Source organism: Apteryx rowi, unplaced genomic scaffold, assembly GCF_003343035.1.
Source record: "Apteryx rowi isolate R43461 unplaced genomic scaffold, aptRow1 scaffold_88, whole genome shotgun sequence".
NCBI classification, from domain to species: domain Eukaryota; kingdom Metazoa; phylum Chordata; class Aves; order Apterygiformes; family Apterygidae; genus Apteryx; species Apteryx rowi.
In genome coordinates, this window is record NW_020451182.1 from 2,672,919 (window position 1) to 2,689,121 (window position 16,203).

The 16,203-nt window shown below is 42.2% G+C and overlaps 1 protein-coding gene across 2 annotated transcripts in view; it reads left to right on the plus strand.

Moving 5' to 3' along the window:
* Nucleotides 1-2,248, plus strand: part of BAZ1A (bromodomain adjacent to zinc finger domain 1A) — a 66,479-nt gene extending 64,231 nt beyond the window's left edge. For both annotated transcript variants that reach the window (XM_026090827.1, XM_026090828.1), the window contains 2 exons: nt 633-720; nt 1,237-2,248. In XM_026090827.1, the coding sequence (XP_025946612.1) occupies nt 633-720; nt 1,237-1,427 (279 nt within the window). In that variant the 3' untranslated portion in view covers nt 1,428-2,248. The remainder of the gene's footprint in view (nt 1-632; nt 721-1,236) is intronic.
* The last annotated feature ends 13,955 nt before the right edge of the window (nt 2,249-16,203 follow it).

Sequence of the window (16,203 nt, forward strand, 5' to 3'; positions counted from 1 at the left end):
TTTCTCATCCAAATGATCAATGCCCTTAAGGGTTAAGTAATCCTTTTCCTCTTTTCCCTTTTATCACATAAATGCTATTCTGTCTGAATTGGCTTTATCTCTGGTACTTGCATCCTGTCTTGCTTGTTACAGAAAGGTTCACTACCTTCTCTTCTACCTAGCTAAATGGMATCTCAAGGAACAGGAGTGCAAGTAGGTGAAGAGTTATAGAGTAAAGATGTCTATTATTCATGATTAAGGAGCTTCTCGTAATATGTTACAGGAAAATGAGAAGTTTTAAAATCTTGGAAATCAGTTTTGCTCTTGACAGATGTGAACAGCTGGAATTCAGTAATGCTTAACTGTTTGTGCAGTTTTCTTTCATACAGTTGTCCACAGGATATTTAGGATTAGATTTATTTACCGACTTACTGGATAATATTCGTTGTGGTCTATTACTTCAATTATTTAAAAAATGGAAAGCAATACCTGAAAACTAATATTCTGTTCAGTATGTGGAGGCGGTTGCTTGGGACTTTTCTATTTATTTAAAAAACAAAATACTTTTTGCTAATGTCTGAAAAAATTTATTTTAATTTTTTGCATAAGTTGAAATTTAATTTTCCATTTGTTTTTCTATGAACTTTTTAAAGGTACCAGACTACTATGATATCATCAAAAAACCTATTGCCTTAAATATAATCCGTGAAAAAGTGAATAAATGTGAATACAAATTAGCATGTAAGTATTACTTACTGAAGGAGGTAATGAACACTGTTCTCTTATCACTTTAAAATAAATTTTTGTCTGAAAATAGAGCTGTGTCAGAGAATTAGAAAGCTGTAATTGTTTTTTTGAAAAAACACTTAGTTTTTTTTAAGTAGGATTTGTTGAACATAATTCTTGTACTACCAAAACATGATGTACAGAGAAGAAATGAGCATCTGAGAAACTGCAGGTAATTTCTCAAGCCTTTGATGTCAGTGGGTCACACTGACAAAATATTTAGAAAAGGATCAGTTGTAATTGCTTGATTTTGTATTTCCTCTATTGATAATCAGAGGACTGTAAGAATGTTTGCATGACAGTTCACTAATATACGATATAAACTTAATGCATATGTAAAGATGTCTTTGTACTGGCAACTCTGTGTGTAGCATCACTGTACTAATTCAGTGGTTTCAGACTGCTTTACTTGTACTGCTGTCTGGTGATATGAGATACACTACATTCATTCACTTACTTTTCATTTACTAGCGGAATTCATTGAAGACATTGAGCTGATGTTTTCAAACTGCTTTGAATACAACCCTCGTAACACAAGTGAAGCAAAAGCTGGAACTAGACTTCAAGCTTTTTTCCACATTCAGGCTCAAAAGCTTGGACTTCCTATCACATCTGGCAATGTGGACCATGCCGCTCCCGCTGCAAAGAAGTCACGAATCTAACCTCTGCCTTCCAAAGGATTTTTTGAGGGAATCTTTTATGTTCATTAAAATGAAATGTTAAATCATGCAGTCATCATACCTATATAAAGCAATAACAACTGTTTAACCACCTTGAAGTGTGGCCTGCACTATATTCTCAATGTAATATTAAGCACTCAGGAGAACGTAGGAAAGATTACCTTTGCTACAGTTTTATTCAGTGTCTAATAATTTTGATAGATGTACTGGATACAGTACTGGTTTACAGAGGTTTTGTACATTTTTAATACATTCATGTGTTCAAATATCTTCCAGTAATATGTTGTTTTTTCCTGCACCAAATGACCTTGTTTCATTCTCTAGATTTTCTAGGAGCTGTGGTATTGAGGGCTTTATCAACTCAGATAAAATCTTCTACTGTAGCACAGTTGAAGAAACTGTGTGTATGTTTAAAACTTGTTGGAGCTTATCTTTTCAACACTACACATGAATGAGTACAATTGCATATCCTTTAAGTACTGTACCAGTGCTGGCTGGAGGTATTCAGTCTGAGTTTATTAAGTAGATATTTATTTAGCATTCAAAGTAATTTGTGAATTTGTTTTGTATTTATAAAATTTGTACTTGGGGATTAAAAACAAAAAAGAGAGAGTTCCATAACTTTTTTAATTTTTTCCTGTGTTTTTGTTTTATTCCTCTCTAACTTCTTGATGATCAATCAATAAATACCTTCCTCTCTCCCTGGCAGTTCTTCTAGCAATGATTAATTTACGGGACTGTATTATAAGTTTCTATGTACAACTTTCTAAGTGTACAAATAAAATGACACATTTTTCAAAGCACCTTGAGCTTCTGAAATTTACTTCTGAGTTGTGCTGCTCTGCCGTCTTCCCTGTTATTTTACTGGGGGAAGCTGCTGGAGACAATACAGCAGGATTTGGCTTCAACCAGCATTTTCAGCAGCTGCAGCTGTGAGCTGTCTCGCTGTCTTACCTGGTCTCCAACTGATTGCAAATGTTCATGAATGTGCATGTAAGGAATGTGTGTATAAATTTTAGGCTTTTTTTTAATCAGGATCTTTATTCTAACAGTGTAGAACCTCATAGCTTTGTTTAGCTGACCAGCAGCTTCTTTAAAGCATCCTTACTGTCCTTCATAATGGTCTTTTTACCAGAGCTTAACTTTCAGTATTTATATTTGGGGGGAGGGGGTCAGTAGCTTTAAATCCCTTTTAAAAACAGGTTTGCCCCAGGGGGAGGCATACATACTCTGAGGAAGTGCGTGCARCAGAAATTTGGGGTAGGGGTGAAGAGGGTAGGAAAAAACTGAAAGATGAGTTTTTTGCTGCAGTTACTTTCCTCCCTGTTTTTGTGCCAGGTTCTACTGCAGCATTAACACCTCTATATGCTACAGTCCTGGACAATTATTTGCTATTTCATTGTGAGTTTATTCTGCTTCTGCAGTGCTTATCTTGCCTAGAGATGGCAAGAATGGACGGTCTTTTGTGCCTAGGGAGTGGATGGCAATAGATAGGAGACAGATCAGCTTGAGGTTTAAAAATGAAAATAGTGAGGAGGGGGCTATTGTCCAGAAATGTCTGTTAATACTTCAGCATTTCTATGTGAGCTTTGCCTTATTCATAGTTGACATCTATCTTATGCCCAGATCAAGGACATATAGGTTTTTGGCCTCCCCACCACAAAGAATGTTAAAATACTCTAAAAAGTGATGGGAGTGGCAGAAGTTGTCTTTGCGGGGTGTCGGTTGTGCTCAGTATCCCTGCATCTGTCTAGTCCCAAGAGGATATGAACATCCTGACTTAGCAGGTTGCATAAACAGTTGTGCAAGTTCTTATTCACATGAATAGTACCTGTTGACCTCAGTGAGTATATTTATTGGGGGCCACAGTGAGCTGAACAAGTCCATCTGTGGCAGGTGCAATTTAAATTGTTACTGTCCTCAACCTATTCCTAGCTGCTCATTCCTGTCACACTTTCTCCAAGTTTAGTTCCTTCAATTACTTCCCCTCAGTAACACTACTATAATTTTGATAGAGCAGGTGGGAACAATTTAACCCAAATATCTGCTTGTGGCTGTGTTTATACGCTTATGCCATTAATGATGCTATCAATTTGCCATGAAATTTGCAAGTCCAGTATGCTAGGGTAAAATACAGAGAAGTGTGCACTGTGCCTTTGAGCAACTGTACTGAAAATATTTGTATATATGCTGTATGCACAACGCAGATCTGACAGTCTTTGACTTTAGTGCTGTTCACAGGGCATGCTTACCTCTCACCTTCTGGGTGCCTGTTGTGTGTTCAGGCACAGAGCATGGCCCAAGCCCTCTAGTCCTGTCAGTGGATGGGATGAGTTGGTGCTTTTGTTGCAGCTTCTCCAAACTTTGGCTGTACTGTTTTTGAGCTATTTCAAGAAGTCTTTTTATGTCTATTTCCCCCACACCCACCTTTGCAAAAGGAGGAATTGCTTCATATCTCCCTCCCCGCCTCCCCTGAGATACTTTGTGCTGCTTGTCAACAATTCCCCCAGAACAAGCCAACCTCTGACTTACTGCGAGCACATGCTTTCCTCTGGAAGTGATCCAAGATGCTGTTACTACTAGGGTGAGGAGCATGTCCTGGAGAAGTGCTGTGTCTGCAGGAGCTCTGAGCCAAAGTTTCACAAAGGTGCAGGAATGGATAGGTTAAATGGTGCAATCTCAGATCCGGGTCTTCGCTAATCAGGCTTTGCGTTGTTGCTTTACCAGGCTCTTCAAGAAAAAAGGGCAGCAGGCTTCTGTGAGTTCAAAGTGCAGTGTCTGTTTTACAAGTAGGAGAATAACAAGATCCAATAGTGAATGTCTGTTTCCCTGCAAGTACCTGCAATATATCTTGGGCTCCAGCAGTTATCCAGGGATTGTTAAACCAACTGTTTTTCCTGCTGTGCAGATTCTGCCTCTCTTTCTTGCTGCTCCTTTCATTCATGACAGAGCGAGGAATTACTGAGTAACAATCTTTTAAGGAATTTCTTTTGATTCTTTTTGTATGTAATAATTCTTTTATAACCATGGAGCCAGTTCCTTTGGAGGAACTGAACTCCAACCAAAAATACTGTCTCTTCCAGGAAACCCCAGCATTTCCTCAAAACCAGCTTGTTTTGCTCCTGGTTACCACAGAAGTCAAATCTTGGTGGCTGCTATTATTGGAAGCTTCCCTTCCTAATCCTAGTCAAGCAGGAGTAGGTCAGAAGGAGAAGGTCCATTCATGGAGTCTTGTCTTCAAATGCTAAATGTAACTCCCTTGTGTGCTGTTGCAGTCAAACTGATGCTGTTTCTGCTTAGGTGTCAGCTGGCAGCACCAATCTAGCAAAACTGTGGTGCCAGGTCCGTTCTCCTTTATTAGGAAGTGGGTGATTTTTTGGAGTAGTATATCAAGCATCAGATTCATCTGTTCACAGTTGAACTCCTGGAAACTTTTAATAATGTTGGAAAATTTGAGTTGCTTTGCTCTGACAGACAATGTGACAGACATGAGACAGCATTCTTCACGGCCAGCTTCTAGAGCAGAAGACTGTCTTGCTTTTGATGCTGACAAATACCAGTTTTCTGTTTTAAGGCAATCTGGGATCAAATGCATTCCTGTTTTCCCTGATGTAAACCCTTGTTCAGGTCTTGATCTACCTAATAGTCATAAGATAAAGCAAGTTGGGGTGAAGCTGAGATGAAACTGACTTTGCTACTAGGACTTGCTTCCTTGGTGCGGGTTCCCCTGGCCTGCCTTGGGTTCCAGATCTGCTCTTGTGAAGGATTTGGGCTGGAACCACCACACCCTGCACCCAGTGCTGAATGGTTCTTGTGTGGAGGGTGAAAAAAATCATTTCAAGTATCATAGAAGAAAGCACCTAAACTTTAATACTAATAGTTAAGTAAGATGATCATAGCATAATCTTAGCAAAGATGGGCATCAGAAACCAGCAAGATCCAGCCAGAAACCAGTCTGAACCTCTGTGTGTAAGCTATAGGGAGGTAGAGGTTGCTGGACCCTGGAGAGCCCAACTTCATGTAGTAACCAACTGCAATATGCCCAGCAACGAATGATCTATAGAACTGTGATAGTCCAAAAGTGGGGATTCTTCTATGGGCAGTGAGAAGATCTTTTGGGACACCAGAAGTCCCTAGACTCTGGCTGACATAACGTTCTACTGGACTGGTCGTTAGGAGATTACATGTTTGTTTTATGGGTTTTGGATTATTGATGTAGTCATTGAGCTAACCCTTTTCCTTTAATTTGGTGCTTCCTTGAACAGCCCTTTATTAAAACAAAAAGTCTTTGCTTTTAAGTGCTCGATGGTATATGCCCAGTGTGAATGTGTGTGTACAACAACTCTTGGAGAATCTCCAGTTACAGATAAGGAAGTTCCCATTTTGGGGGCACTCAGGTTTGAAGACGTTTGGATTAAGTCAAAAGCAAAGGTGAAATGACTTGTGCTGCAAATCGGGTAGAAATTATAAAGATGAGTAAATCAAGCCATCATAGATGTCTCCCATCTATTCCCAAATGTGGATGCTGAAGTAGAATCAACTTTAAAACATGGCTGTGTATTTGTGCACCGCAGAATCTGGAAGCGTACTTATTTTTAGATTGCATGGATGTAAAGTTTTATGTTTTTAACTGCTTTAGGCCACCTATCCTTAAAATAGGGTTATCATTCATGAACATCCTACTTTTAGGTCTTTGAAAATTAGGTCTCCAGTACCTGGAAAACTGGAAAAACTGATTTACTCAAGTTGTGCTGGGAACAAAACCCAGCTTCCTCCTGCCTTCCCCCTTTTCTCAGTAGCATCCAGTATTCTGAACTGCAGTGGCAATGTATGGCTGTGTCTGTCTTTAAACTTTTTTTTTTTTTTTTTTTTAAGTAATCAGACAAAGCTGACTTGCTATTTGTGAAACACTTCAGACTTAGCCGGGCACCTGCTGACTGATATTCAGAGCTGTATTCTGGCARAGAGATACTTTCCCTGACCAATGCTTTCTGATTTGGAGTGTGTTAAAATGCTAAACAACATGAAGCACACCTGAAATGTTTTCAGTAGTGGAAGTCCACAGTCCACATATGTGTTCCAAAAAATACAGGGGCCAACTTTGCATTTGCTTCCCTATCTTAATGTATGATTTTCCTGGGTTTATAGTGCTGCTTTCATGGAAAATAGCAATCTTTATAATCTCTGAAACTAATTCTCTATTTTTTCTTGGCTGCAAATTCATCTTTAAAATTTTTTAGGTATGAAAGCAGGAAAAAAAGGTTTCCTGGGACTTCAAGCACAAGAGGATATCAGCCATTGCCTTTAGAGGGGCTCCGAGTGTGGTGGGGGCAGGAGGGGGGCGGATGTGTGCCCTGTGCAGGACAGTCCCTTGCTCTTCACCAGAAGGGGGAGAATGGGACAAGCACGAGCGCTCTGCTTTTGGCCTCGCTGTTGCTCAGAGAATATATCCAGCTGTTCAGGTCACTTGCTTTTGATGATAGAAATGTTTGATTGGGCCAAGTTTCCTACTACCATGTTACATTACAGCATACTCTCCAAAGCACTGGCTACTGCCCACAAAAGATCAGCTTTCATTTATTCTTCTCTACAGTGATTCGAGTTTCCTTTCTTAGATTTGTTTCAAAGAACCATGAAAGAAAGGGCCTTTATACTAGTAACTCAGTGACACTGCTCTAGCATCATGTTGATTGCATGGTAGTCACAGTATGTAATTTTGGTACTCTGGCACTATGTACAACCTGGTTTTAATAGTACCATGTGGAGAAACTGAAAATCATGTTTGCTGTATAATTTCCCGTGTGATTTGTAACAAAGTTATCTTGTAGAAGATAGTCACGCTCTGGTAGGGTAACATACAAACATGAGTTTTGTTGATTTGCTAGTCTTAGTTTACTGTTTTATTTATGCTTTATATAATTATTCCCTAGATTAACAGTTTTATAAGAATATATACAGTAATCTATGTGCTTTTCTGTTTTTCTCTAGGTGTCTTACAAATCAAATTAGTTTGGATAGGAAAGGACTTTAAAGAGGACAGTGGTACTGTGGCTTGGCTCCTACAAATCATGCATTTGAAATGTCAGAAATGTGATGCAGGATGCTGAAACATTTGAGTTTTGGATCAGAGTTGTGAATTTGATTCTGGGAAGCATGTGGATTTGCCTGCGGGATCAGGACTTTATAGCTGCCTTTCGTGAACGTTCCTGCGCAGATCCCGCCATCAGAGTCACATGCTGGGCTTTGCAGTCCTGGCACCACTCAAGAGGACTGCTGTCACCAGAGGACACTTTCACAGCAGCCTGCAGGTCTAGTGATCCAGCAACAGTTATAAATATTCCTGTGCCCGAGTCATCCTAAAGCTCTTTTTCATAGACCAGCAAATGATCTCAACTCATGTATTTAACATGTTAAGCTTAGTTAATGTTTTATTTTTAGGTTGCTATCTGAAAAATAAAAGCATAGTGGTTTTAAAATACAAGATCAACTATTTTTAAGCTACATGCTTCATGAGGGACTTTACTTTCCTACACAGAGCTGCTGTGTAAGGCACTTGCAACACTTGGGACAGATGCATGAGTAGGTTTAGTCTGGGCATCTTTTGTTTCTGTGGCATGAAGGAAGTGAAGGAGGCACCTCAGGGTGGGCTGACAAAGACCTCTCTATTAGGTCTTTCATGTACAAGATCTTAGCATTACCTGATCCAAAACCTTTGGAATTGTTTCCCATAGATATCTCAAGCCCTACCACCACTAGGGAAGGAAGGTGACGCCTCAGTGGTGCTCTCTAGTCTCTCCAATTCAAGCGCTTTGTAGAATTGTTCTCAAAACCCCCTCAAATCTCCAGCAAACAAAGGTGATCTGCACTGTGCTGTATCTTTCCCCTTTCCTTGCATATTTGGGATGCCTACGTTATGCATGGAGCTGCTTGGTGAAAGGGGTGCTGCTGAGCAGCACAGAATCCCTTTAGTTTTGCACTGCGTAGCAAGGGCTGTATCAGAGCCCTCTTTATTTTATTTGATAGCTCAGTGTCTCAGTGGCTAGAGACAGCTGAACAGAGCATTGCAATGGACCTAGTCCTTGCATTCAACCTTCATCAAAACAGCAGAATTACCTTATGTTTAGATGCAATACTTCACACTAGGTCTTTCTGGAGCAATTTTAACAGTATTAAAACTTCAGAACCAAAAGTATCTATCCTCCTTTTTATCTAGCTTTTGATATCCAATTTAAACAGGTCATGTGAATTAATCTCCCCTTTCTTGGCACTTTCGTGATGGTTTCCTTATCTCCTGCACAGGATTTGGTCTTTTCCTGGTGATTATTTTTTGTATTGCAAAGATGTCTCCTTAAATCAGACCTACAACGTGATAGAAGTGCTCTTGATTAGAAACAGTCCATTTTCCAAGGATCTTATTCCAACTGGATGACATAACCCCAGTAGGATGGATGAACCACAGTTCAGGGCACAGAGAGGTGAAATGTCTTCCTGGCGACCATATAACAGGTTAGCAGCAGAATCAGGCCAAGGCTGCAAGACTCTGGATTAGCATCTGAAATCTGTTTGCAATAGTGCTTTGGACTTGTCCAGCCACACAAAAACAAGGACTTTTGCTGCACAAGGAACCCTTGTGGTCTTTGGAGTCCACTTTTTTGGGAGTCTTCTGTAAAGAAGAGTACAATGAAGGAGAATCAGTGCCAGCCAACCCAAACATTTTGAAGGTTTGCATGTATCGATCCAGAAGGGAAAGAGATTTCTTAAAGCATTACCACCTTTTCCTGGAGGTGCACCAGTTTAAATAGTGCAATCTGCTGAGATGTCTGACTGCATCCCAACGCTTGGCAGTCATTCACCTGAGAATCAAGCTGAAGCAGTTCAAGAAATTACCACTTCCAAGTATCCTATTCCTCCAGTGAGAGTTACTGCTTCTTCACTGAAAGTTTTCAGAAACCTAAAAAGATGAAACCACTGTTAGGAAAATTATAGATATGGATTTTATTTTGGTGGCATTTGTCCTTACTACTTTCTTTTGTATAAGTTCCATTATATTTATATATTCAATTTTATATAATGCTAGTGAGCAAAGAACCAATTGTTGAGCCATAATACTGAGGAGAGTAAGAAAATAGAGCACACTTCTCTTTTTATATCCAATCAGTTTTTAAAAAGAAACAGAAAAAATTCTGCTCCTATGCTTTGGTAAATCTACTGAAATCCTAGTGTAAGGGGGAGCACAATTTTACCTCCTAAACTTGGAGAGAGAAACAGTGCTTTGAGATTGGCAGCACAAGGACTATCACTGTATTTGTGTGAGATAGGAGAAAAAGCAAAAAAATTGCTGAATGCTGGTGAGGAATGTGCTTAGCAAAAGGACATTACAGCAGTAGGAGACACATGGCTTGAGCAAGGCGTATGGCAGTGGTCTGCTGAACATTCACTGTATAATAGACAACTTCCTTCCAATGGCAAACGCAAGGAATTTTTGCCATAAACTTGTAGAGGTTAGTGAAGGGTGAAATTGCTATTGAAGAAATACCTCCTGGGACCATCACATTGATTAACATCCCTGCTAACCATAGGCATCACAGTTTTATTGCTCCACTAGAAATTCCTGACAGAAACCAGCAAAACTATTAATGGCATCTCCTCTATGTTACTCATATGTGTGTCCTTGAATAGTGACAGGAAGGAGCATGAGGCTGTTGGATTCTTCTGCAACTGTGAGTGGACCCTGTGGGCTGGAAGAAATGAGATTAAATAAGGGATCCCAGGCATAACTTCCCATCCTTCACATTTCTTTGTGCAGCAGTATCTCTGATGCAGACATAAATAGAGAGAATAAAGTATTTCAAACTAAAAGCAGTGTTTTCTAGCTGAAAACAAGCTGGCAGTAACAGAAAATGTTTCAGTTTTTCCTCCTACTGTTTTTTCATGGTTGGCATGCTTTCAGTTTGAGAGATTTACACTTTTTAGGTGACTGTGCCATTAGCTCTCTTTATAGGAAAAAATGACATGTATGAAGCAAGAACACAAAATGAATGGATTATCCAGAAGAGGTTTTCCAAGTGACCAACACATATAACAAATTATACCATTGCTTTTTGGCTGCTTGAAGAAAAATTCTGGACTTTTATTTAATAAGAATGATTAAGTAATAAAATCTATACTTCGTTTAGCATTACAGTCTATTCTTCCAAAGCAGTCTGGCAACTTTTCCCCAGATCCACTTACCAAGTGTATAGGTCAGATCTATATGTTAGTTTTCTAAAGGTCACTTTAGCTCCCTTCTTGCCATTTCACTGTAATAAGCATTATTCTGTGAAGCACAGCAGCTACTCTGCCTCCCAGAAACGATCCTGCTTTTTACATTTCCTTTCTTTAGACAGGGTTTAGCATATTGCATTCAGGTCTGTTATACAGCCAGGGTTCTGCTTCACTGTATATAGAGATGTATGTGTTGCTCTGGCACATCTGTAGCTGGAAATAACAGCCAGCATCAAACTCCTCTGACCTTGTGTTTTTAGAGGACGCTCATTGAGGAGTATCTGACTTTGCTATTTGCTTGAAAGAGAGGCTTCGAGAAAATAGTAGTTCTGAATGACCTACATTTCCTTCCTTTGGAGGAAGGATTGTCTGGGGCGTAAAGCGTGGAAGGGGCTTGAAGCCTTCTCCGCCCTGCGCCAAGGCTTGCCACAGGCTTCCTGTGTGACCTTGGGCAAGTCACTGAGCAGGAAAGGTAATACCCACCAGACAGGGATACTTGATTACATAATTTTAATAGAGAGCTTTGAGACCTTGGAATAAAAATGCTACAAATAGAAGTGAAAAAATACTGTCTTTACCATGAAAATGAAAGTTTTATGAAGAGAAAAGCTGGTAAGTGTCCTGATTGAATAATTGATACACAAACAGTGTCTGATCTTGTAAATCCTTCCTCACCTGAGGTTATACTGTAAATTTATCTCAGCTATGAACAAGAGGCAGCAAGAAAAAAGAGGCTTGGAAAGAAATTGCTTCTGGGGAAAAAGTATTTTGCAGGGGAAACAGAAATCCATGAAGGCTATGAGGGTAAATAGTTACTTTCTCTACAGTGTTACAAATATGCAAAGCTTTGTGAATATAGAATATGTGCTAATTACTTAAAAGTCATTTTTTTAATCTTCTGTTTCCATTAATATGGCTGGGCAAAGTTCCCTTGTATTTTAGACTTTTGAGGGATTTTTTTGTTTCTGTTTGCCTATTTTTCTGCCATCTCTATTCCATAAGGAATTTTTATTTCCTTTTTTTATTACATTTAAATGCCATCTCTAAAATGATGTCATTAAAAAACATACCATTCTAATCAAATGTATCTTTTATTTTCCATTGACCAGCGACAGGCATGTGGGCGAGCAGCATTATGATTCATTGGCATGCATGATTTCTTAGCAAGCCATTAAGAGTCACAGAATGGGAAATGGGGAATTCCAGCCAGCCCTAAGAAGTGAGCCGCTGGCTCCAGGAGCGTGTCTCCAGCAGCAGTGCTGGGTTACACTGTCTATCCTGCTTGTTCCTACCTCCCTGATGCTTCCCTGGGCTGTTCTGGCACAGCTGTTTGTAGGGCTGTAAGATGAACTTGCTTAGGGAACTGAGCTGGGTGAAGAACTCTCTGAGAAAAACAAGTATTTTTCTTCAGCCACATTCAGAGAAGCAGCACCACTGGCAGGGAAAAGGCTGCTTAAACTAACTTACGTATCACAGCCATCAAACCGAAATTACAGCTTGAGTAAAATTACCCTGTGATACATAAAGAGAACCTTTGCCATGACTCACCCCGGGCTCTTGTCCCTCCTCTTACAGCTGCCCTCTCCCTTGCTGCCGCAGCGCAGTGGGTCGGTCGGCGGGCAGCGGGGGCAGGTGTGGAGGTGCGGATGCTCGGGAGGTGCCGGGGGCAGCAGCGGGGGCCAGCCGCGCTGCCGCGGGCCCCGGGAGGCATCATTGCGGTGATGCTTCAGTGAAGCAGCGGCATGGGGCGAGTGGGAGCCGGCGTGCTGGCGATGGAGCCGACGCGCCAAGGATGGAGCCTGCTCTGCGGCACGGCCAAGGAATGTCCTGGCAGGGCCTGGCGCCCGCGGGGTGACGCAAGGGGACGGCTCGCTTCATCGCTCTGCACGGGAGCGGCATAGGCCAGGAGGTAGGACCCGAGTCCTCCGAGAGCTGCAGCCAGCCCTGGTGCGCCCCACATCCCACCCCAACACAGGCCTGCAAGAACCTGACTGGTGACTTGGAGCCGAAAAGGGCTTTTGGGGTTGGGACCACACCGATTCCTTCGGCAGCCCCTGTCCCTGCCCTCCGCCCAGTGCCAAGCCCAAGTGTGTGTGGAGCCATGCAGTGACCCAGGTCTGGGAGCTGATTCGGGGGGGGGGGAAACCCAACGCCTTCCTCCACCCCAGACTGGAGTGATTTTCTGCATTTTTGTTTGTTCTTCCAGCTGGATCAGTTCCTGAGCTCAGTTCACATGAACACATGTGCTGGCACAGCGCAGGGGTAGGAACAAGTGGCAGAGGGAGGTGGAAGAGGCAGCTTAGACCAGCCTAAGTGCCCTGCCAAGGAATGTGGACCCCGAGCTTCCCTTAGAGGAAAATTCATTCTCCTCCCAAGTTGCATGGTCTGACAGGAYGGCTCGCTGGGGACCTGCGCTCCACATTAGCCCACAGACTCTGCCCCTTGCTGCAGGCTTGTAAGGACTAGTGCAGGCAGGAAACTCTGGAAATCTTGCTGACTTGCAGGAAGATATCTTCCTGCACCCTAGAATCTGCCAATTATAGTCAAATAAATTTACAGTATAATATAACTTTTTAAAATAAATGTATCTGCAATGTAAGAAAAGATATAAAAACCTCAGTGTTTGCCTTTTGCTGGGGTTTTCTATAATACTCTTTCATATAACATGAATTTAGACTTTATTCTGCATTCTTTGTACTCCCACTGAAAATACAGAATTGTTGGAGGGAAACTGGACGTTTTCCAGAGGTACTCTGCAGAGCAAAGGAAAAATAAGAAGGGCTGTGAGCAACATAACTAGTGAAATGTAGTTTCCTATGGATTTCTCTCTTGACCGATTGTCTTTGTAACTGAATGGTATTAAGACTTCCTGTTATTTCCACATACATTTATACATGTTCCTCTGCTCTCCCTTTATAGCCCTTTTCCTGAAGGTAATTTGGCTACTCCATAAGGGGCCTGCTGTCTCATAGCAGAAATCAACATGATCAGAAGTTACTTGTGGACATAACACCCCACTTTCTTGTATCTCAAATGAATTATTTTATGAAACTTAATTACTTAATTAAGGATCTTAATTACTTTTGAGACCTCTATCCTTCTGCCAGATATGACTGAAATAAGCTAACAAGTTAAACAGTTACTGGGACAAGGACTTGCCCAAGTGAGACAAGGGATGCCCAAAGAAGTCAGGTATAGGCCTTGCTTTCACAGGAATTTAGGCTAAAATGGTAATGCTGAGTTTAGTCTAGTTGATAGAGAAGCAAAACGGATGTGCAGAACGAAAAAGCAAAGGGCTGTGATTTAAGAGAGCTTGTGTGCATGAGGCAATTGACTTAATTACCATCACTTCATGCTAACGAGCATCCAGGAGTTGAATCCAAATGAACAGTGCCTTTTGCTCTCCAGTGAGTCATTGCTTCCATCCACAGAGGGTGAGGGGAGACTTGGAGGGGGTTCCTTCGAGGCATGTGCTCAGCATAGGATATCATTCACAAAGGTTTTTCGTGTGGCTGCTGGGCGCTCTGAATCATAGGGCTATTTCGGGGGTGCCTGGTGGGATGCAGGGCTTGTGGCACTGGGGTAGTGAAACTCGATGCTTCCTGAGTGCAGTGAGATGCCAGGATGGGGAACCAGATGAGCAGCAGCTTTGTCTGTGTGCTCCAGCAATCACTTTTGCCTCATCATTATTGCTCTAAGCTGGATATTGGCCATTTCTGTGGCCTTCAAGGTCACCACAAGGGTCTATTCCAAGTTCCTTCCCTGGTAGCTGCAGTCATGGGGAGTCCACCCCTCAGTTTCCTTGAAAATGAAAAGCCCTATTCTGTTTGCCTCTGACCTTCTGGTTTTCATCCCTTAGAAATGGTCTCAACTTCTGGTAAACTCTCATGTATTTCTCAGAGATGTCTAGAAAGTAAAAAAAAATCCTTTAATCCTTGTTTCTTCTGTTCTCTGATGGCTGCCAGATACTGGACAGTGATTTGTACCAGCATCCCTGAGTGTCTGGATGCCTCAGGTGTATACCTTGAGAAGTGAATAGAATAACAAGCACTTATGACTCATTATTGAGTTTCCATGGTAGTAAAGGGGGGGTGAGTCATGCACAATTTCGAGTTGTCATCCAGCCTTGCAACTCTGGAGATGCTACCTCCTTTTCCACCTTTTGCTTTATGTGCCTTGGAACTACAGTGTAGAGGACCTCCATAGGTGACAGAGTACACTGCAAGAGCATGAGATCAGGGCACTGATCCTGTGAGTGCCAGATGCCTGCTGAAGCCAGGACAGTGGTTGCACTGGCATTGGAGGATGTACTGCACATATGCATGGCTAAGCCTATTTACAGAGGTTAAGGAAACCCCAATTTGATGAATTCAGTTTCCATTCTGAACACAGAGCAGGATGTAACTCAAAAAGGAGATCTGGAAACATGGTGGCTTACATTAATGGAGAAAGGGGAAAAAATCTTATGTACCTCACCCTATGCAGTATGAATGTATACATATATACACAGACATGCTGACAAATGCTAGTTTGCTAGTCTCCAGCAAGGTATTCTAGTAACTTAGGTGTTCTGGGGAGTGATGGCTGGCGGGCCAGAGCGCAGGCTGTATTTCACATACATTCCTGGTAGAGATTCTGCATGTTTAGGAGCTCTTGGCTTTCAGACACATTTTTGTTCAGGGAGCTGAGTGCCACACACAACTGGGAATCCTCTTTTCCTCTTGCTGTGCTAGAGAAAAAACGGTCCATATTTGGTGTCCTGTGCCAAAACCCTTGTCCAACTGGACAATATGGACAAATGAATGAAGAACTCTCAGGAGGGTTATTCTTTCTTCTTAGTTTTAAGTCATCTCCATATCTTTTAAGACTGCTCCTTACGTCGCGACCTGCCCAGCCATCATATCAGCAGTTCTTTCAAAAACATCTCCGTGGTGTCAGAGAACGACACTGGCTCTGTGCCAGGCCTTCCGATACCTTTGCTTGCAGGGACTGAAGACAGCCAAGGGAGCAGCACAACCCTGGTTCAAAGAGGGATAAAGAGACATGGCAAAGGGTAACGGTAAGGACAAAATACCCCTGTGCTGACCTGTGAAGTGTGCGCAGACACACAGACAGAGCATGACCGGGGCGCAGCTCTAAACGGGGAGAGGATGCCAAAATTGTGACCTCAGAGCAGTAGAAAGAACCGTGGTCACCAGAGCGGCTGCTTGGCACAGCCCGCAGCGCATGGCAGAAGGGAGCTGCACTAGCTTGGTGGCCCCCAAAGGAGCCATACAAAACAATTTTGAAGCGACATTTCTACTGACTACTGAAGCCACGATGCTGCTTTGCCAGCTACGTTATACGGAGGGATGCCATAGAGCTGCTGCAGACCTTTCCCCACCCGTGTAGCTTACAACAGTGGGCGACCCACCCGGGCAGGCCTGGGGTGGACGGGGCGGGAGACCCCAGGGAACTCCGGCGGGCGCTGCGGGGCGCGGAGGGGCCGGGTGGC